Genomic DNA, 22802 nt, shown 5'->3' on the forward strand with positions numbered 1-22802 from the left:
TACAGCATAGGCCTACAATAAAGCATTATGTATATATGTCTTCCTTTCTTTGTCTTAAATTGTGCCTTAAGGGCTACTTGTTTTCATGTTCATTAATTATTAGTAGGCCAATCGGACGGGTACCATCTGCACAGGTGGTATTTTTTGTACTGATTGGTGGTTGACTTGTTTTCTCAACCTGTTTGTTAATAAAAAACGGGCTTGGCTCTAGAACTCTATATGTTCCGTTTAAATTGATATTCCTACAGTCCTCCAGCAAGACCAAAAACGTAAGTAGTTCTTTGTACTCAACGCCGGCCATACTGAAAATATATGACATTATTATGAAACTTTCTGCACAAATGGTTACAAAACCATTCCCCACATATGTCGCCATGTCGGTTGGTTGTATATTACCATGAGCCATGATATGTCCCTTAGCCAAGACTTCTTAACTTTCTCGTGTTTTAAGTGATTGGTTTTTACTCTTTTATAATTATGTTTTAGCCAGGGAAAGTGTAGTAGCCATTTTGACATGCTTCCAAAATAAAAACGCTAGCAGCGAATCAGGCCGGAACCCAGGTTAATACTTATTTCGACCAGGAATAGGTTGTTTCTGTTTATAAATTGGCCGCCAGATGTCGTTATACCATCAGAGTATAATATTATATCATTATAATATGACTGATGCTTTCATGCATAGTCTCCATATTTACTTCTTATTCTTACTCATTGGAGAGGCAGTGAGACATGTGAGTAAAAGATAATGTGACCCCAGAAATGCAACTTAAGACATTTATCCTACTAATTTATGCATGCCATGGATCATTTAATGGCAATGCTCATTTGACAAATAGACTCGTAAAATACGTGGATTCAAAAAACAGATTTGAAGTCATTATAGTTGAAAGTGCGTGTACGTGAATATTACAAATTGATAATTCAAGACATGCAACCATTGCTTGTATATGCAGAACTATTGTGGTGCATGGGGCGGTTATATTATACCAAAAGATAAACTTTATTTCCCTTTTTCACTGTAGTTTCTTTCGTTAATTTTTTACCCCTCTATCACACGGAACTATGTTTTTTGTGTGCATATCACTACGCCCAAACAATAGTTCCATGTGATGGAGGGGTCAAAGTTGAACGAAAGTCGCGCTAATATTTTAGAAATAGGTCAACAATACAAATAACGTTAGTTTTGTGGATTAATTTACTTTTACTGCGTGCCCCCCCCCCCCCCACAAAATGACCAGAACTAATTAATATTGACCAAAACCAGAGCAGAACTCCCACCACGGGACTCGGGCAATCAATGAATACAGTTGCAACCACTGTATTAATGGCAAGTATTTCATACAGCATAAGTTTAAAAAAAATCTGAACTATCCCTTTAATGGTGGGCTGGTAGATCGGTTATTTCCAACTATATACACCAAGCATTCTCTGTATAGCAGTGGTTTTCAACCCTTTTCATATCAAGGTCCATCATTTATTCAGAATTTGATCCGATTTAGCCTCTCAAACCCACTTCATATTTTGTTGTTTGGACAAATTGTCCACAATTCCATGCTGTATTAATGGTACCATACCACAAAATTGACCCTTACGGGTCCATCCGGTTCCGTTGTACACTCAAAGAGTTAACGATCTAAAACAAGGGTCCACACCCGGGGACCACCTGGAGGCTGGAACCCCCTCAAGGACAACTGGTGGTCCCCGGACCACTGGTTGAAATAAACCACTGCTGCATACCAACCAGACTAACATAGAAGTTCGTCTATTAACATTTTCTCTGAGTACAGTATATTGGCACAAGACTCCATTGGCGTCACTCCATTCCGAGCTCAAGACACTATAGCATCAGTTTGCATTCGCTTTTATTGAAGTCACGAGTGACTTCTTGCTCAAATGATTGACAATACATGAGTTCCCTCTCCCTTCCAATGAGAATAAACAGACAACAGGCTAATAGATGTAAACATCTGAATGTTGACAGAAAATAATGACACTTTTTAACATGTGATATTTTAGTATCACAGCCACATGGCATGGAAAAAGTGTAATAATAATTAACAGAGGGACAAAGACGTATGTACAAAATGTGTTTCGAATCAGATCCTTGATAACAAAGTGTTATCCTGATTTATGCTTCATCGCTAGACGGCGGTGCTCGCCGAAGGTAACCAATTTTGCTATCGGTTATCGTCGGCAATCGACGCCGTGTGGCACGGTATAAATTATGCTTAATTTATATCGGGCTTTATGCTTTACAAGGCCATGAATCCAGAGTGTGGAGTGAATACAAAATGAAAAGCACAATTCAAATCATATGAATGAACAAAAAATATATATGTATATACTTTTTTTTCCTTTTCATTTTGAGTACTCTCATAAGATGAAGACTATCCAAACACAGAGGGGGGCGGGGGGACAAACGTTTACATGAAATAGTTAAACCATAACTAAAGTCCAGAATAGAAGAAAAATAAATTCCACTGGCGAGATATTTCATCTTATAAATCAATAAGCAGCGTTTACAGTTTATGGCTATTCTGCAGCCTGAAGGGAAAAAAAAAAAAACGTCTTTCACCCAACTCTGAATTACACTTGAAAACATCATCATACATCATGTATTGAATGGCATAAAAGGATGAAACCAAAAAACAAAAGAGTACAACCAACTCCCTTTCCCCTGCTGTGGTGAAACCATTCACATTCGGACTACGGTAATCCAATGGGCATCCCTTAAAGCCCCGTTATACTGCAAGTTGCGTGCCTAATGTCGCATGCCGAAAATAGCCGGTCTACTAGATCACGACCGGTTCGCTGCAACGCGTTGTTTTCGGGGGCACGCGACACCGCTGTGCAACCAAGTATAAACCAGGCTTTAGCTTCTTTTTTTTCTTTGCCAAAACAATTTACCGACCTCCGTCTATACTTTACTAGTGTCATATATGCTCTCTTAAAGTCTGAATTTACTCGAGAAAACGACTGAGAGAACTAAAGTTGTTAGCCAGCGACCTATTTGCGGCGCTAACCCCCGACAGCTAAACGGTGCCGTCTATAAAGCTTACTGCCTTGGTCTCCCCTGTTGATTTCTGTGCCAACAGGTTCAGCAAATATGGTCCAAAATCCCGCCGGACGTTCCCCTTTATACGGACAATCGTGACATGGTGACAGCGTGGACAAAGAGTTAAAACACGTTTTTTAAGCATGGTTCGCCTGCCGAGAAGAACTAGCTTTTTTAATGGTGGGACAGAGACTTGGCGCTCCCAGCGGCTCCTCTTCAGTCCCAGTTCTCCCAGTCCTCGTCCACCTGAAGAAAAGGGAGGGGAGAAAGGGGAAGAAAAGAGAAAATGGTATGTGAATTTATGGTAGCGTTTAAATTAACCCATTCTGACCTGAGATCAGATTCATACGAGGTTTCCCCACTGGACACGCACTGTGTCTGATGAACCCATTCTGACCTGAGATCAGATTCTAAAAATGTCTATTACATCCTGACAGTTTCATTATTAACCCATTCTGACCTGAGATCAGATTCTAAAAGTGTCTTCGATTTTTCAAAAATAGCAGACCTACAAGCTCGTAGCGCGCCACTCGGTGGCGCGCTATGAGCTTGTAGATCTGCTATTTTTCAATAGCTAAAGCACATCATGATGCAACATGATGCAAAATGGGTTCCCGGCCAAAATGGGTTAAATTAAGACCTGATGTCGACTTTACAAATGCTTTCTAAATCAGTAATTCATTTCTCACACAAAAAAAATATATATATAATCAAAAATAGCAGATGCACAAGCTTGCAATGAGCTGCTATTTTTGTATATATAATATATTTGTATACATAATTTAGGTGGATGGCACAAACTTTATTTAGGTAAAGCCTAATTTAGACATTTCTTTATTGATCAAAACATGACAATGGCATTCTTCATCCGGTAAATTAATGTGGACTTTTAAACATTATCATGTGATCAATAAATAAATCTAAATGAGGTTATATACTTCCGCACACTGGATCCTACTTCTAAATCATGTCCTGTACTGTACAACGCAGTTCCGTGTGTAGTTATGATGTGTGAACCATCGTAGGACCCATCGCACCTCTCCAGAAGCCTGTGCTGTAGAGAGTGCCATTTGGACCTCCTCTTCGGTCATATCCAGGTCAAAGTCCTTTTCCCAGTCTTCACTCACATCAGTACTGGAACCTAAGGGGTTAACAAGAGAGGCCAAGAAGATTGAGACCAGCCCACCAACCGTGACCTCGGATCCGTCTAAACATGATGTTTGGGATTCAGTCAGAAAAAAACGTTTACATTAGTAATTTAGCAGAAAAACCAGAGTGACTTGAAAAGTGCAATGTAAGAGTAAGGGACAGGAATCCTAGTTAACCCATTTTGGCCGGGAACCCTTTTGGTGTTGGCGTCATGTCATGCTTTAGCTATTGAAAAATAGCAGATCTACAAGCTCAAAGCGCGCCACCGAGTGGCGCGCTATGAGCTTGTAGGTCTGCTATTTTTGAAGAATGGTGAAAAGTGACATGAAAGTGTTTGAGAGAACGACTGACATAGAAAAACACAGCTTTTTCCAAGAAGACAGTCAGGATTTAGAAGACATTTGCAGAATCGTTCCCATGGTCAAAATGGATTAATCTTGGTAGGATTCAAGTATATAGAGGGCTATCCTCTGTGCAATAAGAATGCAACTTTACATACTATAACAAACACACACACACACACACACACACACACACACAGAGGAATCAAGCCGACGTGGCTGACGTGCCCCCGTCCGAATCCCTGCGTCGCATTACCTTTCTTTCCGTTGTTGGAGGGCGTAGACTTCCCGCTGTCAGAGTTGAGTTCGAACACTCTCAGGTCCTGCGGCCCGGCGTCTTCCTTCGCTGCGTCGGGCCTGGGGGGGGCGGGGGCGGCGGGGGGGGCAGAGACATCCGAAGCAGCAGCAGCCGACGCGCCGCCGCCGACAACGACGGCGGCGACCTCCGGCTGGGAAACCTCCGTCGTTTCCACTCGTGCCCCGGGACCTTTGGCGGGCCTCCGGTGGTGGTGGTGGTGGTCCCGTGCCTCGTCGGCCGTCGTGTCGTCCTCCTCCTCCTCCAGGCCGGCTTCTGTCATCCTCTCGCCCGGTGACTCGGTGACCGCGGCCGGCAGAAGCTCCACCTGCGTCGGCAGGCTGACGCTGACGCTGCTGACCGAGAGAGCACCGCCGCCGCCGCCGCTGCCGTCTCCGCTCGGGGACGGCGACAGCGCGGGGCTCGGCGCGGTCACCGTCGTGGGAAACGTGGCGGTCGGGGACGGCGACGGCGGGGCGGCGCCGTCGTCGTCCAGCGGAGGCGTGAAGTCGAGGCGGGACGGAGACGTGGCTCCCAGGAAGTCGTCTGAAACAAAAACGGGGTGGCGCGCCGCCAGAGAGTCGTCAATACTGGAATACTGAAACATGCCGCTTGCCGTTGCTGGACCAAAAAAAGTTGAACTTAAAGGGACACTTCACCCTTTTTGCAAAAAAATATATGTTAATGACGTTTAGAAGCTTTAGAACACTTTCCTGGGGGGCTTTATGTATGTAATATGTGGTTTTAGATATTTTAGATTGTAGCAGTGAGCCTGTTGTCTCTGATGTCATGGACATTGGGCTCACTTCCTTCCTGGACTACATGTTGTCTCAGTAAGACAGCTCTCCCCCTATCCGCAAGGAGGAGCAGTGCACCAAAGAATTATGGGAATTGTAGTCCAGGAAGGTAGTGAGACCAGTGTCCATGACATCAGAGACAACAGGCTCACTGCTACAATCTAAAATAACTAAAACCACATATTACATACATAAAGACCCCCCAGGAAAGTGATCTAAAGCTTCTAAACGTCATTAACATATATTTTTTTGCAAAAAGGGTGAAGTGTCCCTTTAAAAGAGTTTATATAGCCTACCCTCGTCTTCCTCCTCCCAGCCCAGGGTTTCCGTGTGGCTCTGCTCTGCTCGCTGCTTCAGGGACACTCTCCTTGCCTCCTCCTGATGGGCAAATTTAGATTTAACCCATTGATTCTGACCCGAGATCAGATTCTAAAAAAAATGTCTTCTACATCCGGACAGTGTTCTGAAAAAGCCATGTTTCTATATGTCAGTCGTTCTTTGATTTTTCAAAAAAATAGCAGACCTACAAGCTCGTAGCGCGCCACTCGGTGGCGCGCTACGAGCTTGTAGATCTGCTATTTTTCAATAGCTAAAGCATGACATAAGGCTAACACCAAAATGGGTTAAAATGCAATTTAAAAAGAAACTACACCCGGGCACTGGCATCTACTTTAAATTAGGTAGCACGGTTGGCAACGCCATCGACACCCGGGGAAAAAAATATAAAACATATTACACGATTTGAGCGAGGGGGGGGGGGGGGGGGGGGGGGCTCTGGTTATCAGAAGTAGCTACAGTATGTGACAACGGAAGTTAAGTGTTTCTATTTAAGAAGAGTGATTGTGATCAATCAGAATTGGGAGTCAAAACAGGACGATCAAGTTACTTACTGCTTACCTTGATATGAATTAAGGAACTATTTTGGCATAACTAAAGTCTAGTCTTGTGGACTCTGAGAAGTGTGGGTGGGATCATGTGAGACACCCAGGCTGCAGGCTAAAAACATACCAGGTGTTCTGGTAGCATGATGTAACTTCCTGGTGGTGTTACGTCATGATTGGGGTCGATTTCATACTGTGTATAGCACGTCAGACAATGTGCACAATGTGCATGTTCACAAAACACAGTAATTTTCCCCCTACACACACACACACACACACAACAACATCCATGCACACATTGACATGATATGGCAGAGCATTTGTGAGCAGTGCAACTCCACTGAAAGTTTCAAAGTGTACAGGTCGTACAAGGCTTTGTGACTTTGGGTTGAAGTATCTCTTTCTTTAACATCATCTGCCGCTGATTTTCTCATGTCGATCTTTCCGATGGCATTCGGAAAACTCTTGCACAACGACTTCACACACGCACTGATTGAGAACTCTCAAAAGTCAGTGTCAGCTCTCCATCAGATACAGCTATGGAACACCTATACAGCAATCTCATCAAATTTCTACTTCATTAAATCCTTTCAAACGTAAGTTTAGGACCCACTTTAATTGACCAGATCACTTAATTATATGTCTTTGTATCATCTCTTCTTTTCTCTAATCATGTAGATAACCGATAATTCTAATCATGCTTCTTGTTGTTTTGTTCTCGTTTTATATACTGCAATGGTGTTTTCTGGATATTCTATATTTCTTGCACAGTGTTTTCATTGTGTTTTTACATAGGTAGAGGCCTCGTATAAGCCCCTTGGGCTTTTTTTGCCTCAGCCTAGCACTTTACCCTTCTTATATGTATATGTTCAATGTGTTGTTTTTTATACTGTGCTGAATAAATAAATACAAATACAAAGGCAAGGGGGGGAAAAAAAGTCTGTATACCTGCTCCAACTGAAAGACTTTGTAGAAATACCTCTGCCAGAATTCTGAATGGGCTACAGCCGCTGGTACCTGTGAGAAATGTAACGGAGAACATAATCAGCTCCAAAACTAGCCGAGGTGCTTATTAACCCATTCTGACCCGAGATCAGATTCATACGAGGTTTCCACTGGACAACACACTGGTCTGATTAACCCATTCTGACCTGAGATCAGATTCTAAAAAATGTCAAGTCGCTCTTCGATTTTTTTCAAAAAATAGCAGACCTACAAGCTCGTAGCGCGCCACTCGGTGGCGCGCTATGAGCTTGTAGATCTGCTATTTTTCAATATGCTAAAGCATAACGTGATGCCGACACCAAAATGGGTTCCCGTTTCAGAATGGGTTAACGTTCATGTTAATTGTTGTACAGTTTCAGCAAACAGCTTGTACCATTTTGGTGTACAGGGCTCGTATTGAGGGACTGTTGACGAGAAGCTCTGACACGTGGCCTTTCTTCTCCTCTAAGCTGAAGCTGGACAGCCAGTTGTCAAACTGCTCCGGGGGACCTGGAAGACGAAACGACTAATTTCAGATGAAGACGCAAGCACGGCACGGAGGAGTAATGGGGGTAAGCTTCAGCTTTACATTTAGCCTCTACATTTTGCGTCTTTTTATCTTCCAGCAGATGGGTTCCTTAACTAAATACCCAAGGGGTGTCAGGGAATCGAGCATGTGCATTTGAGGAAAAGTTCATAGATAAAAGTATAATAAATAGAATATGAAATATTCTTTGCTTACACGGTAAAGGACCCTGCGCACAGGTTTTTAGTGGCGTTTCTCCATCGGTTTTCCGAAAAACGCGTCCAGTGTGCAACCACCTTAAGACTTAAAGGCACCCTTTTTACAAAACAATATATGTTAATGACGTTTAGAAGCTTTAGAACACTTTCCTGGGGGGTCTTTATGTGTGTAATATGTGGTTTTAGATATTTTAGATTGTAGCAGTGAGCCCGGTGTCTCTGATGTCATGGACACTGGGCTCACTTCCTTCCTGGACTACATTTTGTCTCAGTAAGACAGCTCTCCCCCTATCCACAATGAGGAGCAGTGCACCAAATAATTATGGGAATTGTAGTCCAGGAAGGTAGTGAGACCAGTGTCCATGACATCAGAGACACTGTGCTCACTGCTACAATCTAAAATATCTAAAACCACATATTACACACATAAAGACCCCCAGGAAAGTGTTCTAAAGCTTCTAAACATCATTAACATATATGTTTTTGCAAAAAGGGTGAAGTGTCCCTTTAAGGCCATGGGATATTTTGCATGTTACTCCAAGGAAAAGCATCTCTACCATTTCCGTTGTAGAGTCACAAGTGAGTTCTGTGTGATGTGCGTCTTACCGTCGGGTTCATTGCAGTACGTAGCAGGGTCTGCCTGTAGACAGTAAAGGCGGGCCTGGGGGAGAGAGGCATATGATTCGCTGTGGTTATCTTATCTGAGATTCATGTGATCACATTTAACCCATTCTGACCTGAGATCAGATTCTAAAAATGTCTATTACATCCTGACAGTTTCATTATTAACCCATTCTGACCCGAGATCAGATTCTAACATTTCTTTCGATTTTTCAAAAATAGCAGACCTACAAGCTCGTAGCGCGCCACTCGGTGGCGCGCTATGAGCTTGTAGATCTGCTATTTTTCAATAGCTAAAGCGCAACGTGATGCCGACACCAAAATGGGTTCCCGTTCAGAATGGGTTAACAGCTCTACTGTGTTGCTTAGCAATGTGGCATGATAAAGTTGAATAGTTTCAAGAGCTTTTCTTATTTCAAAATCACCCCATGCTCACATTTTGTTTGTTTGACATCTAAAACGTGGCTTTAGCCGTTAAGGTTACAGAAAAGAATGAGAAACAACCGCAGAAACGCCAGAACGCGAACACAGATTTTGTTGAGACTTTCCACTCCGTACATTATAACTTATGTACAATTCTCCAAAATAGCCCATATTACAGATAGGAATTCCCTGGGGGGGCAGCGATTGTTGTGACATTCTAGCATCACGACACGTCCAGGAGATGGGCTTCTGAACTAGGGATGTCAGGGGTTAACCGGTTAACCGGTTAGCCGACCGTTAAGAAACATCCGGATATTTTTATCAGCTTTAACGGTTAATTTGCATAATAATAAATGCGTGTTCTGATCTTAAATCCCTTTATTTTAGATCGTTTTTAGTAATAGTACAACATAAACATTACAGAGACTGTAGTTGTCACTGTACAATACTTTAAAACAGTTGTCATGTTGCACACATGCCTAAAATTGCTATTTGCGCCGCCCAGCTTGTCGCACAACAGGCTGCATGAACAGCGCTCGGGCTCTGTTTTCTGCCCCCTCAATGTCCCCGTTCTCTGTTGTACTTCAATGGCTAGTTGGCTACAAGTTACAACGGTAGCTTTGCGGTAGTCAAAATGTAAGCGAGTGACAGCGAGACGAGATGAACACATGTCGACCGTATCAATGCAGAGACCTACATTATTAAATCCATTATTGGCCATTTGGCCTGGAGGGAGAACGTTTACAGCCGCCGCTGCCGCTTCCTCCTCCTTCTCCTCCTATCCGTCTCCACACTGGCACGGCTTACGGCTATCAAAAGTTAGCCATGTGCTATCGATGTTTGAGGGTTTTCTCGTCAGCGAAAAGTCAACAAACGGAACCCGGTGACATGCATGCTGATCTTCCTTAATAATAAAAAAAAAGGCTTAGCCCATGCGTCCAGTGGCTTTATAGGTATAGGTTGCTCGGATCTGGACTGGATTTATTTATGTTTTGTTGGACTAGAACCGGCGGACCTCTGTACTGTAGACGCGCAGATGCATGCATCATGCAGATGCGATGCGTTGTTTATTGATGATTAAGCCAGAAGCCTACAACAATTTATTTATATTGTTAAATGTTGCTTTTTTGTTTGTCTTTTATAAAAGGAGCATAAATAAATGTATGCCATTCGTCTACCAACTTTAATTATGGTGCCTGCTATACATGCATATTACATTTGGGGTAGCCTATTAAAAAAAGAAAAAAAATCAACCACTATCCGTTAATGAACCGGTTAATCCTAACGGGTAACCGGTTGGGAAACTATCCGTTACTGACATCCCTATTCTGAACACTCGCGAAAACACTTGGTTCTACGTGCTTCAGATAACACTGATTGATGCCCACCTTGTTGCTGTCGTAGATCTCCGTGGTTCCTGACGGGGTCGCCACCAGCGTGATGACATCACAGTCTATGGTTTTGTCGGGGGGCGGAGCGAGCGTGTCCGTAATCACCCCTAAGAAACTAGAAAGGCCCTTCTTCACCTTCTCCGTGGTTTCCGAGGATCCCTCCACCTGAACACATTGTAGACAATGACATTGAACGGAACATTAAAACAGTTTAGCTGCCAGGAATAGTTTAATCCAGGTTATATACGCTATATACGACATTCCAGCCTTTTGTTTTATGTGTTTAATCCGCCGTATTGTAATGAATAAAAAGAAACTCTGTCTTTGCCGCGGAGATGGAGACTAGATGGTTTCGTTTTGACGACGAAAAACCGGAAATCGACACATGCCGTGGGCTGCTAGGGCTTCTGGGAAATTGAGGCCAGTGCAAATAACGGGGTACAACGCCTCATGGAGACGGGTCTTGCGCTGCGTCTTCCGGGTTGCACCAAGATGGCGGATGGTGCGATCGGTTCATAACAAACCGAGGGACCTTTTTTTCCGCCGGATTTTCGCGGATCAAAAGCCCAAATAATTCAGCGTATATGCTCTAAAGGTAATACAACAATCTCGGGCAGCGTAGGGTATGTGATTAAAATGCGGGTTACGCATTCGAAACAGTCGAGCTGTTTTAAGCACCCGCCAGTACTCAATTAGCCTTATTTCCAGTGGTTACTGCATCATTATCATTCTTTAAAAAAACCATTGGGAGACAACTTGCTCCCTTCCATACTTCCTCAGGTTGTTTTTGGAACAAACGTATATATATTTTTTTTAAACAGTGGCTCAGATTAAAGTTGTAAATTACCGTGGTTGCCAGGAGACTCTGCCAGCTAGTGCACAGACCATGTACTCCTAGTGAGCACAAGGCCCCGGATTCGAAGCCCACCCTCGTCCTGTTGTCTCTCCTCTCTCTCTGTCCTTGGTTCTCTGTCTCACTACCCTGACCTATCTGAAATAAAGCATACAAAAAGAAAAAAGTTGTAAAAATTTACCGCAAGTTTGTTTCTGACGGCGCTGGCTGTGGCCACGATGGAGCAAGCGGTATCATGTTGTACCACATTGCTGAACTCTGTCAGGTCTCGCTTTATGAACTCAAAGGCCTCGGATGACTAGGGAAAGAAGGTGGCACATTGACGACAGAAGACAGTGGGTTAAGTGTTATGTATTATTCGGTACAGTGGCATCGAGCAATGCTCTCTGTATGTTGGCTTGTTAACCCATTCTGACCTGAGATCAGATTCTAAAAATGTCTATTACATCCTGACAGTTTCATTATTAACCCATTCTTGACCTGAGATCAGATTCTAAAAAGTGTCTTCGATTTTTCAAAAATAGCAGACCTACAAGCTCGTATCGCGCCACTCGGTGGCGCGATATGAGCTTGTAGATCTGCTATTTTTCAATAGCTAAAAGCATAACATGATGCCGACACCAAAATGGGTGCCCGTTTCAGAATGGGTTAAAAGATTAGGTTGTTTGTTGCAGCCTGTTGAGGAGGAGAAAAAAATAAACATTGGTAACTGTAAAAACTCTAATGAGACGGGTTACCTTGTCTTTGACGACCTGAAAGCTTTGCTGAAGCCAGCCGCCCCACCAGCCTTCTCTACAAGTGGAAGAGAATATATATTATATAATATTGCAGTATTTAACATTCCAAACAACGAACAGAATGCAGCTAGACCAGAGTGTTCCAGTGAAGTCTACAACAACTAATGAAAAGGCCCCAACTGCTACTCGGTTTTAGGAAGTCTGCCAACGTTAATAAAAACATGTCAAGGCGTGTTCTATAATATTTTTTGCAGTGTATACCATAAGTATTCCCTCCCACACACACGCTCGTGGTCACTGAATGAAATAACCGCTCTAACACACACACACACACACACACACACACACTCACTAATACATGCATCCAAACACATAAGTGAGCGCATGCAGTTAAGACGGGGTACTATTACAATATGCTTTGTTGTACCGACTTTCTACTGTTTCTAATGTTAATCACCCTGTAACTCAACCACTTTGGAGCTTTGGAACTTAAGTGTGCCATCTATTGTTAGGCTAATGCGTGAATTACTTCAAAACTCGACTTCAAGACAATAGCCACACACTAGCCTTCACCTCTCTGACTCACATTATCACATGAAAAAGGCTATTTGAAGCCTAGTGCTGCCCCCACTCCCTGCATATCGGATACACTTCCTCATTTGTTTACTGGACAGAATACTTTTTATTTTATTGGAAGGTATTACTATATACTAACTAGCGTAACACGGTAGAAAACACACCACTGCCCAAATCATTTGTCGGACGAGCCCACTTTGAGAACCACTGCGATAGCTCACGGTGCTGGAAGCAGTTAATTGTATTATTCCTTGCTGGTGGCTTTTATGATTGTATTAAGTTGACGCAAGTGTGAGGTCTATACAGGCTAAAACCTACTATCGTATGTATTTTTTTCTGTGCTGCAGCCTAAATAAATTTGATGTCGATTCAAGGCTGTATTCATGCAGCCTAAATACATTTTATGCAGATTCAAGGCTGTACATCGCATGTACATGCAAGGATTCCGGTTTTTCCCCCGGGCTTGAACATTGTAGCAACAAGTTAAATAAAGTGAAGATAAAAACAACTTTCTATGCTATCTGCAGATTCTGCAATACCAACCCTTGACAGCCCATCCATCCAACAGAAAAGTAATTTCTTATTGTATTACAACTTAATATTGAAGCTGTATGGAAAGCTTGGGTTATCCGACCACATTATTAATCTATCAAGTTTAATTCATAAACATCCACCATATTGACCATAGAATGTTAAGACATACTTTGTCAATACCCATTCCGTGGCATCCGTGCAATGTACACATTTTGGAAATATTCGCACACAAGGAGGCAGCAGTTTGTTGCGTTATTGAAATGAAAACAAGCGCTTTCCAAACTGGAACACAAACCGTCAATCGCTGCGCTGATAATTGATTGACCGAAAGCAGCTCATAATAACATGACAGACAAGAAACTCCTTTTGTGGTAACCCAAGCGATCTGTACAGGTGCAATATTTTATATTGGTGAGTTTAAGGCAGTTTAATACAACACGAAGGAGGGACTTTTCACCTTTCTGTTTGGATGAATGGCCTGTCAAGAGAATTGCCATTTGTAACTTGGACAGAAAGCTGATTAAAGCATCTAAGTTGGCTAAACTAACAAAAGGACAATAATCGTGCATTTGATTTGATCCATGTCTCCGTTGTAAAAATGTTATTCATTTAACCCAATTCATTATAATCACCTGTATAAATAAACGATACAAACAGCTGTTAGACAAAAAGCCAAACACCTAAACGTCAAAACAACAACTGCTGCTGCTAACCCAGGCAGGCTAGCATGCATGCTAAGTTGGCTAAACGATCGTGTGTAACGACAGCTATTCAATGCCATCAGTGTCAACATCAGTGTTTAGTTTAGATCGGCGTGCAAGTTGAACGCGGGATGTTAATGATTTCCCACACATTATTGAGTTATTACGGGTCTTTTAGATGGTATATCTAAACGCAGACAGACGGCTAAGCTAACATGCTAAACGCAGTCTATACTGGTCAGTGTTTTGGTAAACAAACGGGGGGAGCACTTCCTGAAATGATTTGCAGATCTTTTCCCTTTTTACGTGACTTGTTTTTTTTGTTTTTTCAACGTTGACACAACGAACAACAGGCCGGATAAGCGGCGCTGCGAGCGCGCAACGCCCGCGGGCAGCGGTACATCGCCTCGTAACGTCGTTAAGTAAGAGCGTTAAACGTGTAAAAAACATAAAAAGTATTTGTGCGACTTCTCTCTCACCCTTCAGCCATCTTCACACGATGACATCATCAATATTTACTGCTTCTTCCTCTGGAGGGGTGGTTGAGTTTAGCCGTTAGACCGTTGGAGCGCTGTGCGCCTTACTGCCGCTCTCCTGCTGGCATGAGTACTGCATGCTGCTGCTTCATGGATGGATCCAAATCGAATCATATTATTTTTAAACCCATTCTGACCTGAGATCAGATTCATACGAGGTTTCCACTGGACACACACACACTGGTCTGATGAACCCATTCTGACCTGAGATCAGATTCATACGAGGTTTCCACTGGGACACACACTGGTCTGATTAAACCCAGTGTTTGAATTTGATTAATTGAATTATACACTATTAGACAAAAATGTAAACCGCACGTAAGTACAGATAGACATTTGGGGCGGCTAAAGGATTCCATGGAAATAACCAAAATACACATCAATCAACACAACATATCATTCATAAAGCTTGAAAGATTCTATTCAATATAAATATCCGGCTATGTGTTTACTTTAGTAATTTTACATAAATTAATGAGGGGAGAAAACATAATGTCGTGTTTTTTTCTCTAAAATAATGGAATAGCCTACTTCATTAGGCATTATAGGCTATGACAGTGTCGTGCAAAAGTATAGCACAAAATATAAGCTCAGAACCTAGGCCTATAGCTTTTTGAAAATGTTAAGAAAAACAAAATACAATCTGCTTTGTTTGTCTTCAGAGGTGTATACCGTAGGTATATACAAGCAATATCTAAAATGTTTCCCAGCCTAAAAAGTCCATTAATCTGCATAAACACATGATTTACATTATATCCAAATTTAACCTACTGTGTGTTGTATGTATAATCAGCGTCAAGCAGTTCCCATCTGAATCACTGCGGACTAGACGACCCCTGTTGTAATTCTGCGCGTGTACCTGTGTGTGTGTGTGTGTGTGTGTGTGGCTGTGTGTGAAGTGTGAACGCCTATGAATTATGTGCTGACCCCTCCCATCTGGGCCCTGCTGTCATTGTCCACATTTTGGGCCAAGAGAAGCAAGTGTAAAATGGAAGAGGGGGGAGTTAAAAAAAAAAAAAAAAAGGTCAGACAACAAGCTTCTGGATGAGTGTCCTCACTTAATTGAAGTTCCCCTTGTATCCAGACGCTGCACAATGTGCGCGCGTATGTTCCGCAATATGTCTGCCCCGTCCCGGCTCTCAATCCCTTTAATTGGGGCCTTTCAGTCCCCCTAATTAACTCCGTCGATGCACCACTCTGCCAGAGCCGAGATGAACACGCACCCCTCTATTGATTAGCATCAGAATCAGTTAACCTATCCATCTGTCAGCGCTCAATGGGATGACCTGCACGGGGGGACCTCATATTCAAGAGAGAAACCGCGCGCTCCCTGACTGTTTGCGCCGTTTAAGTGCCTTTCTTTGGTTTCTGTGCTCGAAATCTCTTGATGTGTCAGCTTTCGGCTGAACAGTTTGTAATTAATCATGACATTTCACTCCTGGTTTTTGTCCGAGGAGGATATACACAATAGTCTGGAAACAAGGGATGTTGTTGAAGAAGCGCGAGCCTCCCATGTTGTCTGGTCTCATTTGTATGTGTCTATCATTTGCTTCTTCAGCACTATGAAAAATATCATTTATTCCACAAGCATTGCAGGGCAGCTATTCCCCTCTGTATAATGATGTATCTTGTGTCGAATGTCATTTTTTTTTTACAATTTATTATGAATAACTAAAGTCCTAACCACTTTAAACCTATAGCGCAGCTATTTTGGGAATGCCATTGTAACCAAAATGTGGGTGAAAAATGTCACAATTATGTGTAAGCATTTGTATCGATAGTGAAAATCGGTGAATTAATAATACTAATATTAATATCTGGGAGTACTCAAAGACGCTTTACATGTTTTGGTGTCAGGGGAGGGAACATCTTCTAAAAGGACAACTTTATTAGGAAAACAAATAAAGTAAAAGATAATAATTTAAAAGCAATGAAACAGAACATAATTATATAGCAGGTTAAAAACAAGTCAGCTATAGAAATGCTATAGTCTAAACAGCTAGATAGATTTACAAGCTCACAACGCAACAATCTGTTGTATTCAACAAATAGAATTAAGTATATATATATAGGGGCTTGAGTGGTTAAAACCTGTGCTGCCATTGTAGGGTAGCAGATGAGATTAGATATACTTTATTATCCCCAAAGGGCAGCATAACGTGATAAAAAAATATATACAGGTATATACCAGATGAACAGAAACACAACAGACAAATATGGACATGATCACACACAAGACCAGGGCAGACACAGGACCATTCATTGAGGGACAGGGTTCTTAAGCAGAGGCACTGTCCATATTGTATGATTTAAGATTCATATCCATTACCCCCCCCCCCCCCCCCCACACACACACACACACACACTCACGCCACACCCAGACATTCACACACCCTCTGCCCTTGCCCCACACGCCACACTGTGGGTTAACACCATCTGGCGTCGATCAGGAAACACCAGCTTTTGCACAAGTCAATGTCCCTAATTATCCACCTAGAGCAAAGGGAGACAGATCCCCCATTAATCCCCACAATGTGTTCTGCTTCCCATTCCCACCTGTGCCCAAATAAAAGTCGGGGGGGGGGGGGGGACCGCGTGGGAGAACCCCGGGTCTCGGTGTCAGGGGGGGGGGGGGGGACCGGGTACCAGGTGACGCAGCAGCACTGGTTCCCCACGACAGAAGCTCCGTTGCTCGGGCCTGGCCTGTGGCCTGGGCTGGCAGCTGCCTCCCCCCACTGGGACATCCCACAGCTGACAGTCCCCCCCCCCCCCCCTAGCGCTATAGCAGTGACAGGGGCCCTTTACAGTTTCAATGGCCTCATAAATTAGAGCTAACCGCCTTTGTGGCGAGCGGAGTGTCGGGGCTTCTTCTGGGCCCGACAGCGCTTGTTACCATGATGAAATGTAGATTGAATGGAGGGAGGTCTGTGTTCCGCAGGCACGAGAGCTTGGCCTCCCCTCGGCCTTTGTGTCCCCCATTGTCCGGCGTCTATTGTAGGGCCTCACAGGAGGAGGAGGAGGAGGAAGGGGTGGGAGGGAGGGAGGCCGGTAGCCAAAGGAGTTACATCTCTTAATTTCTACCCCTCATCTCCACAGCTCATCTGTCAGCCCGTGGGAGGAAAAAGCATGTCTTTTACACGCTTGATTTGTTGCTAAGTGAGGGGACGGCCATTGTTTTGCCGTTTGACTACTAAAGCTATATACGCTCATGGCAGTCAACTTCCATGATGACTTGCGCCCGCAGTTTTATTTAATTGTTCATTGTTTATACACGTATCAAATTCTTAATGTTTTTAAATTGGAGGCGCTTGCGGTGTTCGATATTAACGCGACAACTTATACGAGTGCAATTCTGCGATCATGATTATGTTTGATATTTTTGTTCATTTTTCTCCCACAAAAATCTAATCGTGTATATGCGGCTCCTATACCGGAGGCCAGATTGAGATTGCCCATGAATACGTTAACCGTATCCATTTCAGATTCCCTCTTAATAAGGCCAATACAGCCATATATTTATTGGACAGGGACAAATGTTCCTGCGGGGCCAGGAGATGAGAGGGGGACCGTCCGTGGCTCTCTCTCTCTCTCTCTCTCTCTCTCTCTCTCTCTCTCTCTCTCTGTCCCTCTCTCGTCTGTGTCAGACAAAAGTGACGCGCCTCGCCGGCGCCTGTGTCATCCTTTCATCTCCCACACCCTGTTGAGGTGAAGATGGATGGTCTCTCTCGAGCTCTCAAACGCCACATGTGCAAGTGCATTGTCTGGGCCCTTCTGTTCCTCTCTCTGTGAGAGGAAGGGACTCTCCACCCAGAGTGGGTTAGCAACCATCACCCCTCTCTCCTAAATGCCCTCCTCCTCCCCATGTCCTCCCCCCCCCTCCGTCTATCTCTCCACCTACCTCCTCGCCTCTCTTCCATGCTCCAATACACCCCACTGGGTCTAGCCAAGGGAGTCTAGCCTCCACTCTTTCAGTAGCTATACCTCTCTCCTATACTTGAGTGTAGTTTATGAATGTATAATTGATATACCGTAGTTTGATTGTTGTCACTCGCCAAAAAGAACAGATCGCACCGCACGTTGTCAGCTTGTAGACCTGTTCTTTTTGGCTCCCTGTATGCAATGTGTGAGTATATAAAATAAGTTATTATGCTAGTTAAGTCAATTGCTTGATAACTACACACCCCGACTCACAAATATGTTTGAAAAAAGTAAGACGTTTTTGTTGACCCAGAGAAAGAACGGACGGAAACAAAATATTCATTATAACAAAAGTTTAATTTAAGAAAAATAGAAAACCTGCACAATATAGGACACGACGGTTCCTCATCTTAGACATCGTTTCACCACAACAGATATCCGATAAATTAGAAGCAACAATCTTTATCCCGATAAGGCCCCCCACACAGTGCATTTAAAAATGTTCTAAAAGCAAGACAAGATTATGTATAAAAAAAAAATAGCAGCGGTTGACGTGATATTTAACAAATTATGTACAGTATTTACAGGCACCTCATGGCTCCAGCCAGAGTTTGATCAGTTCATTTAAGTGTTCATGGTCCCTCTTTTGCGTCCATTTTTTTTTGTTGACACTGTCTCTCTGCTCCAAAGAGTCCTCCTCCGTGCTCACCGGTGCAGGGTGCCCGTGGTGGCATGGGCGGGCATGGGCTGGCACAGGGCGCACGGACAGGGCATGCCGGGGAAGTGCCGGTGGTAGGAGCCGCCGCTCAGGTGGAGCTGCTCCTTCAGGAGGCCGGCGTGGACCGACGGCGGCGCGTGGAAGCCGAGGAAGCCGACGGCGGGCGACGGCGGCGAGTGGGGCGCGGGCGGCGGCGCCACCGACAGGTGGTGAGGAGGGGGCGCGCCGCCCCCCACCAGGGCGTGGTGCAGGGAGTGGGCCAGGGGGTGCAGCGAGATGTGCGGCGCGGAGGGCGGCGGAGGAGGAGGAGGAGGATGAGGATGAGCGGGGCCCATGCGGGAGACGTGGGACGCCCGGCTGCCGCCGTACACGTCGCCCACCAGCTTCTTCATCTCGTCCAGCGACGTGGACAGCATGAGGATGTAGTTGCGGGCGAGCAGCAGCGTGGAGATCTTGGAGAGCTTGCGCACGGACGGCCCCTGGGCGTAGGGCATGACCTCGCGCAGGCCGTCCATGGCGCCGTTCAGGTCGTGCATCCTCTTGCGCTCCCGGCTGTTGACCTTCAGCCTCAGCTCCTGCGGGATCTCCTCCTCGGGGTCGGCGGCGGTCACCGTGCCTCCTCCTCCGACGTGGTGGCGGAGGACGTGGCCTCCCCCCACCTCCCTCATGGCCGTGCCCTGCTGCTGGTGGCAGTAGTTCTGGAACATCTTGTTGGTGAAGAAGCCTCCGACCGAGTCGTCCACCACCAGGTCCGGGGACGAGGAGCGGCTGCAGCTGGAGCTGGCGTCGGAGTCCATCTTTCGATGTAAAAAAACCCTAAAAGGTCTTAAAATGGAATAGAAATCGGTCGAGGTTCTTCGGTGTCTTCAGGCCGGCGGTGGCGTTATTGAATGAATGCAAGAAGGAAGGCCTCGATCCCCTGATATAGGTCGATGTTCTCTCACACTCTCTCTCTCTCTCTGGGTGATCTGAGTGTTGCTGGCGCTGTTTCTCGGTGGTGGTGAGACTGTGTTCTCCAGGAGAGGCTCTGATTCAACTGTCAGTCCCACTAGGCCCGCTGGGTGTATTTATACCCCCCCGGGCCAACAAAGGAACAATACGGGCGCATAATGAGACACTTAGGGGCCACAGCCAATTGCAGAAGGGACACACTTTCACCACTCCTCTCCCCAACCCCCCCCCCCCCCCCCCCCCCCCCCCCAACACTGTTCCAACCCCTACACATTAACCAGGCAGGGGTGTGGATTAACATGTTAAGGAGCACACCCACGGGTTAAACAGGACTGCTATAGCTAAGGCCTTGAAATGGAAATGATCTGACTATAATATCAAGTTGTGTTGATGATGTTGCATATTTTGAAAGTATTGCATGTGTGGTCATGGTTTTCCAGTGAAACAATGTAGATCATGCTGTCAGTCACGTTAGAATGATCATCATATTGGAAGATATATTATGGAAGATGGATAGAGAGATTTAATTGATGTTTCGATTATCATACACTTTAACACTTTCGGTGAGGGGAATAATACATCTTTATTATGTGTGGCTTTTAATCCGTCCACACATTAAAGGCTGAAATAAAAACCCAGCCCAGGGAATTATATGTATACATGAATGAACTGAATGGTTTGTTTTGATACGTGTATAACTGTAACCTTGATGAATTTCTATGACGACATGTATAGCCCTGTAATGTGAATGTAATTCCACATCTTGAATGTTGTTATGTACTTTGATACTTTGTAAAAAAAAATGTCGCGGAAATTCAATAAAAATACAGATCCAGAATCGCGTTTCTATGAATCTATTCACGGGGTTAAAACACAACGGTGTCACTGAAAATCTAATTGACTGTGAACGTGCACAGCCACCTTTTGGATGGTTTTAAGATGTGTTATTTTGGGGAAGGGGCTGAATTCTGCGTGACAATGTTTTCACAATATACCAAGATAAAAAAAAAGTGGCCTAGCTGCGCGGGCCGGCCGGCCTTATTTACATACGGTATCCATGGCACGGAGGACAGAAAGGTATGAGCCCCTATATCCACCCTCTGCTGTGGTGCTTTTGGGACACATAGACAAGGACAAGGACCGTTAATGACGGCACTATAGGTACAATTCAGCCAGCAGGGCTTTATGAGACAAAAGAGGTTGGATTCAATACCACTAACAGCTCCCAAACAGTCTGCGAAATCACATCAACACCGCTGGAAGGAGGCCGAAGGCATTTAAAGAGATGCCAATAACAGTAGGAGCAGCATTGTGTTGTGGCCTCATTCAACCATAAAGCCTGGTCCCTAAATGGGGTCAGACCCATACCATGACCTTTACTTACCATAGCGTTGTGTTCTATATAGGGCATATTTGTTGCGTAATAGCTTATAGAAGGTTGGTTTTAGCCATATACATTATTATTATTATTATTATTATTATTATTATATGATTTGAGTTGAGTTGAGTTTGGAACACACCTGAGGTTAACCCATTCTGAACGGGCACCCATTTTGGTGTCATGTTTAGCATCATGTTATGCTTTAGCTATTTCAAAATAGCAGATCTACAAGCTCATATCGCGCCACCGAGTGGCGCGATACGAGCTTGTAGGTCTGCTATTTTTGAAAAATCGAAGAGCGACTGGCATTTTTTAGAATCTGATCTCAGGTCAGAATGGGTTCGTCAGACCAGTGTGTGTCCGGCGGAAACCTCGTATGAATCTGATCTCAGGTCAGAATGGGTTAATTACGATGTCCTCTTGATGTGGAATGGGGCTGCAAGGCATGGTATATCAGATGGGCCTCAATGAAATGATTATGATGATATAACATCTCATCTCGCATGAGAGCGCTTTCCTACCATTCGGTGACATGAAATCCTCCCTGGACTGATTCATTTCTGTTGGTCTAATCTTGCTGCTGTGAGATAGCAGGCTCCTTAATTCTCTTCTCTTCTCTTCTCTTCTCTTCTCTTCTCTTCTCTTCTCTTCTCTTCTCTTCTCTCTTATTCATCATTTATATTTTGTATATTTACATTAACGGGGAACACTCTAAATTGTACAGTATTTCAGCCGGAGTCTATATGTATGCTCATTATCTCAAATCAGTTTGTATTGGCACATCTGTCAGATGACTAACGTTTTCTACACTTTACGCCCTTTTAACCTATATATTACTTATTATAGTACTGTTTAGTACTTTACTTGTATTATAACTTGGTGTAATTTTATTTGCCTTCTATTATTATTATTATTATTATACAGTTTGTTGGACACTGTTAGTACAGTCTGGTGGAGTCTCTGACGCACCAACATGTCCCTGCACGTACACTGTACGTACATGCATGAGCATGTGACTGGCGATGAATAACCCATTCTGAACGGGAACGCATTTTGGTGTCAGCATCATGTCGTGCTTTAGCTATTGAAAAATAGCAGATCTACAAGCTCATAGCGCGCCACCGAGTGGCGCGCTACGAGCTTGTAGGTCTGCTATTTTTGAAAGATCGAAGAGCGACTGACACAGAAGACATTTTTAGAATCTGATCTCAGGTCA

At 44.1% G+C, this 22802-nt stretch overlaps 2 protein-coding genes across 3 annotated transcripts; both read right to left on the reverse strand.

The window, feature by feature from the left end:
- Positions 1 to 1845: 1845 nt before the first annotated feature.
- bsdc1 (BSD domain containing 1) lies at positions 1846 to 14635 on the reverse strand. Of its 2 annotated transcripts, none has more exons than XM_083791196.1 (11): positions 14562 to 14635; positions 12272 to 12326; positions 11716 to 11832; positions 10679 to 10846; positions 8853 to 8907; positions 7897 to 8012; positions 7467 to 7535; positions 5934 to 6015; positions 4802 to 5386; positions 4093 to 4196; positions 1846 to 3301 (listed from the first exon to the last, which is right to left on the reverse strand). In XM_083791196.1, the coding sequence occupies exons 1-11, from the start codon at positions 14570 to 14572 to the stop codon at positions 3272 to 3274; spliced, it is 1392 nt and encodes a 463-aa protein (XP_083647322.1). In that variant the 5' UTR covers positions 14573 to 14635; the 3' UTR covers positions 1846 to 3271. The 2 variants fall into 2 exon arrangements, with proteins under 2 accessions (XP_083647322.1, XP_083647321.1); XM_083791195.1 differs by lacking the exon at positions 11716 to 11832 and adding an exon at positions 11529 to 11672 and having other exon boundaries at positions 14562 to 14584.
- Positions 14636 to 19241: 4606 nt separating this feature from the next.
- olig4 (oligodendrocyte transcription factor 4) lies at positions 19242 to 20051 on the reverse strand (the record flags this gene model as incomplete). Its single annotated transcript, XM_083792800.1, has 1 exon — positions 19242 to 20051. One exon carries the CDS (start codon positions 20049 to 20051, stop codon positions 19242 to 19244), a length of 810 nt encoding a protein of 269 aa, XP_083648926.1.
- Positions 20052 to 22802: the final 2751 nt, after the last annotated feature.

Source organism: Protomyctophum parallelum (genome assembly GCF_964188405.1).
Source record: "Protomyctophum parallelum genome assembly, chromosome: 20".
Classification (NCBI taxonomy): domain Eukaryota; kingdom Metazoa; phylum Chordata; class Actinopteri; order Myctophiformes; family Myctophidae; genus Protomyctophum; species Protomyctophum parallelum.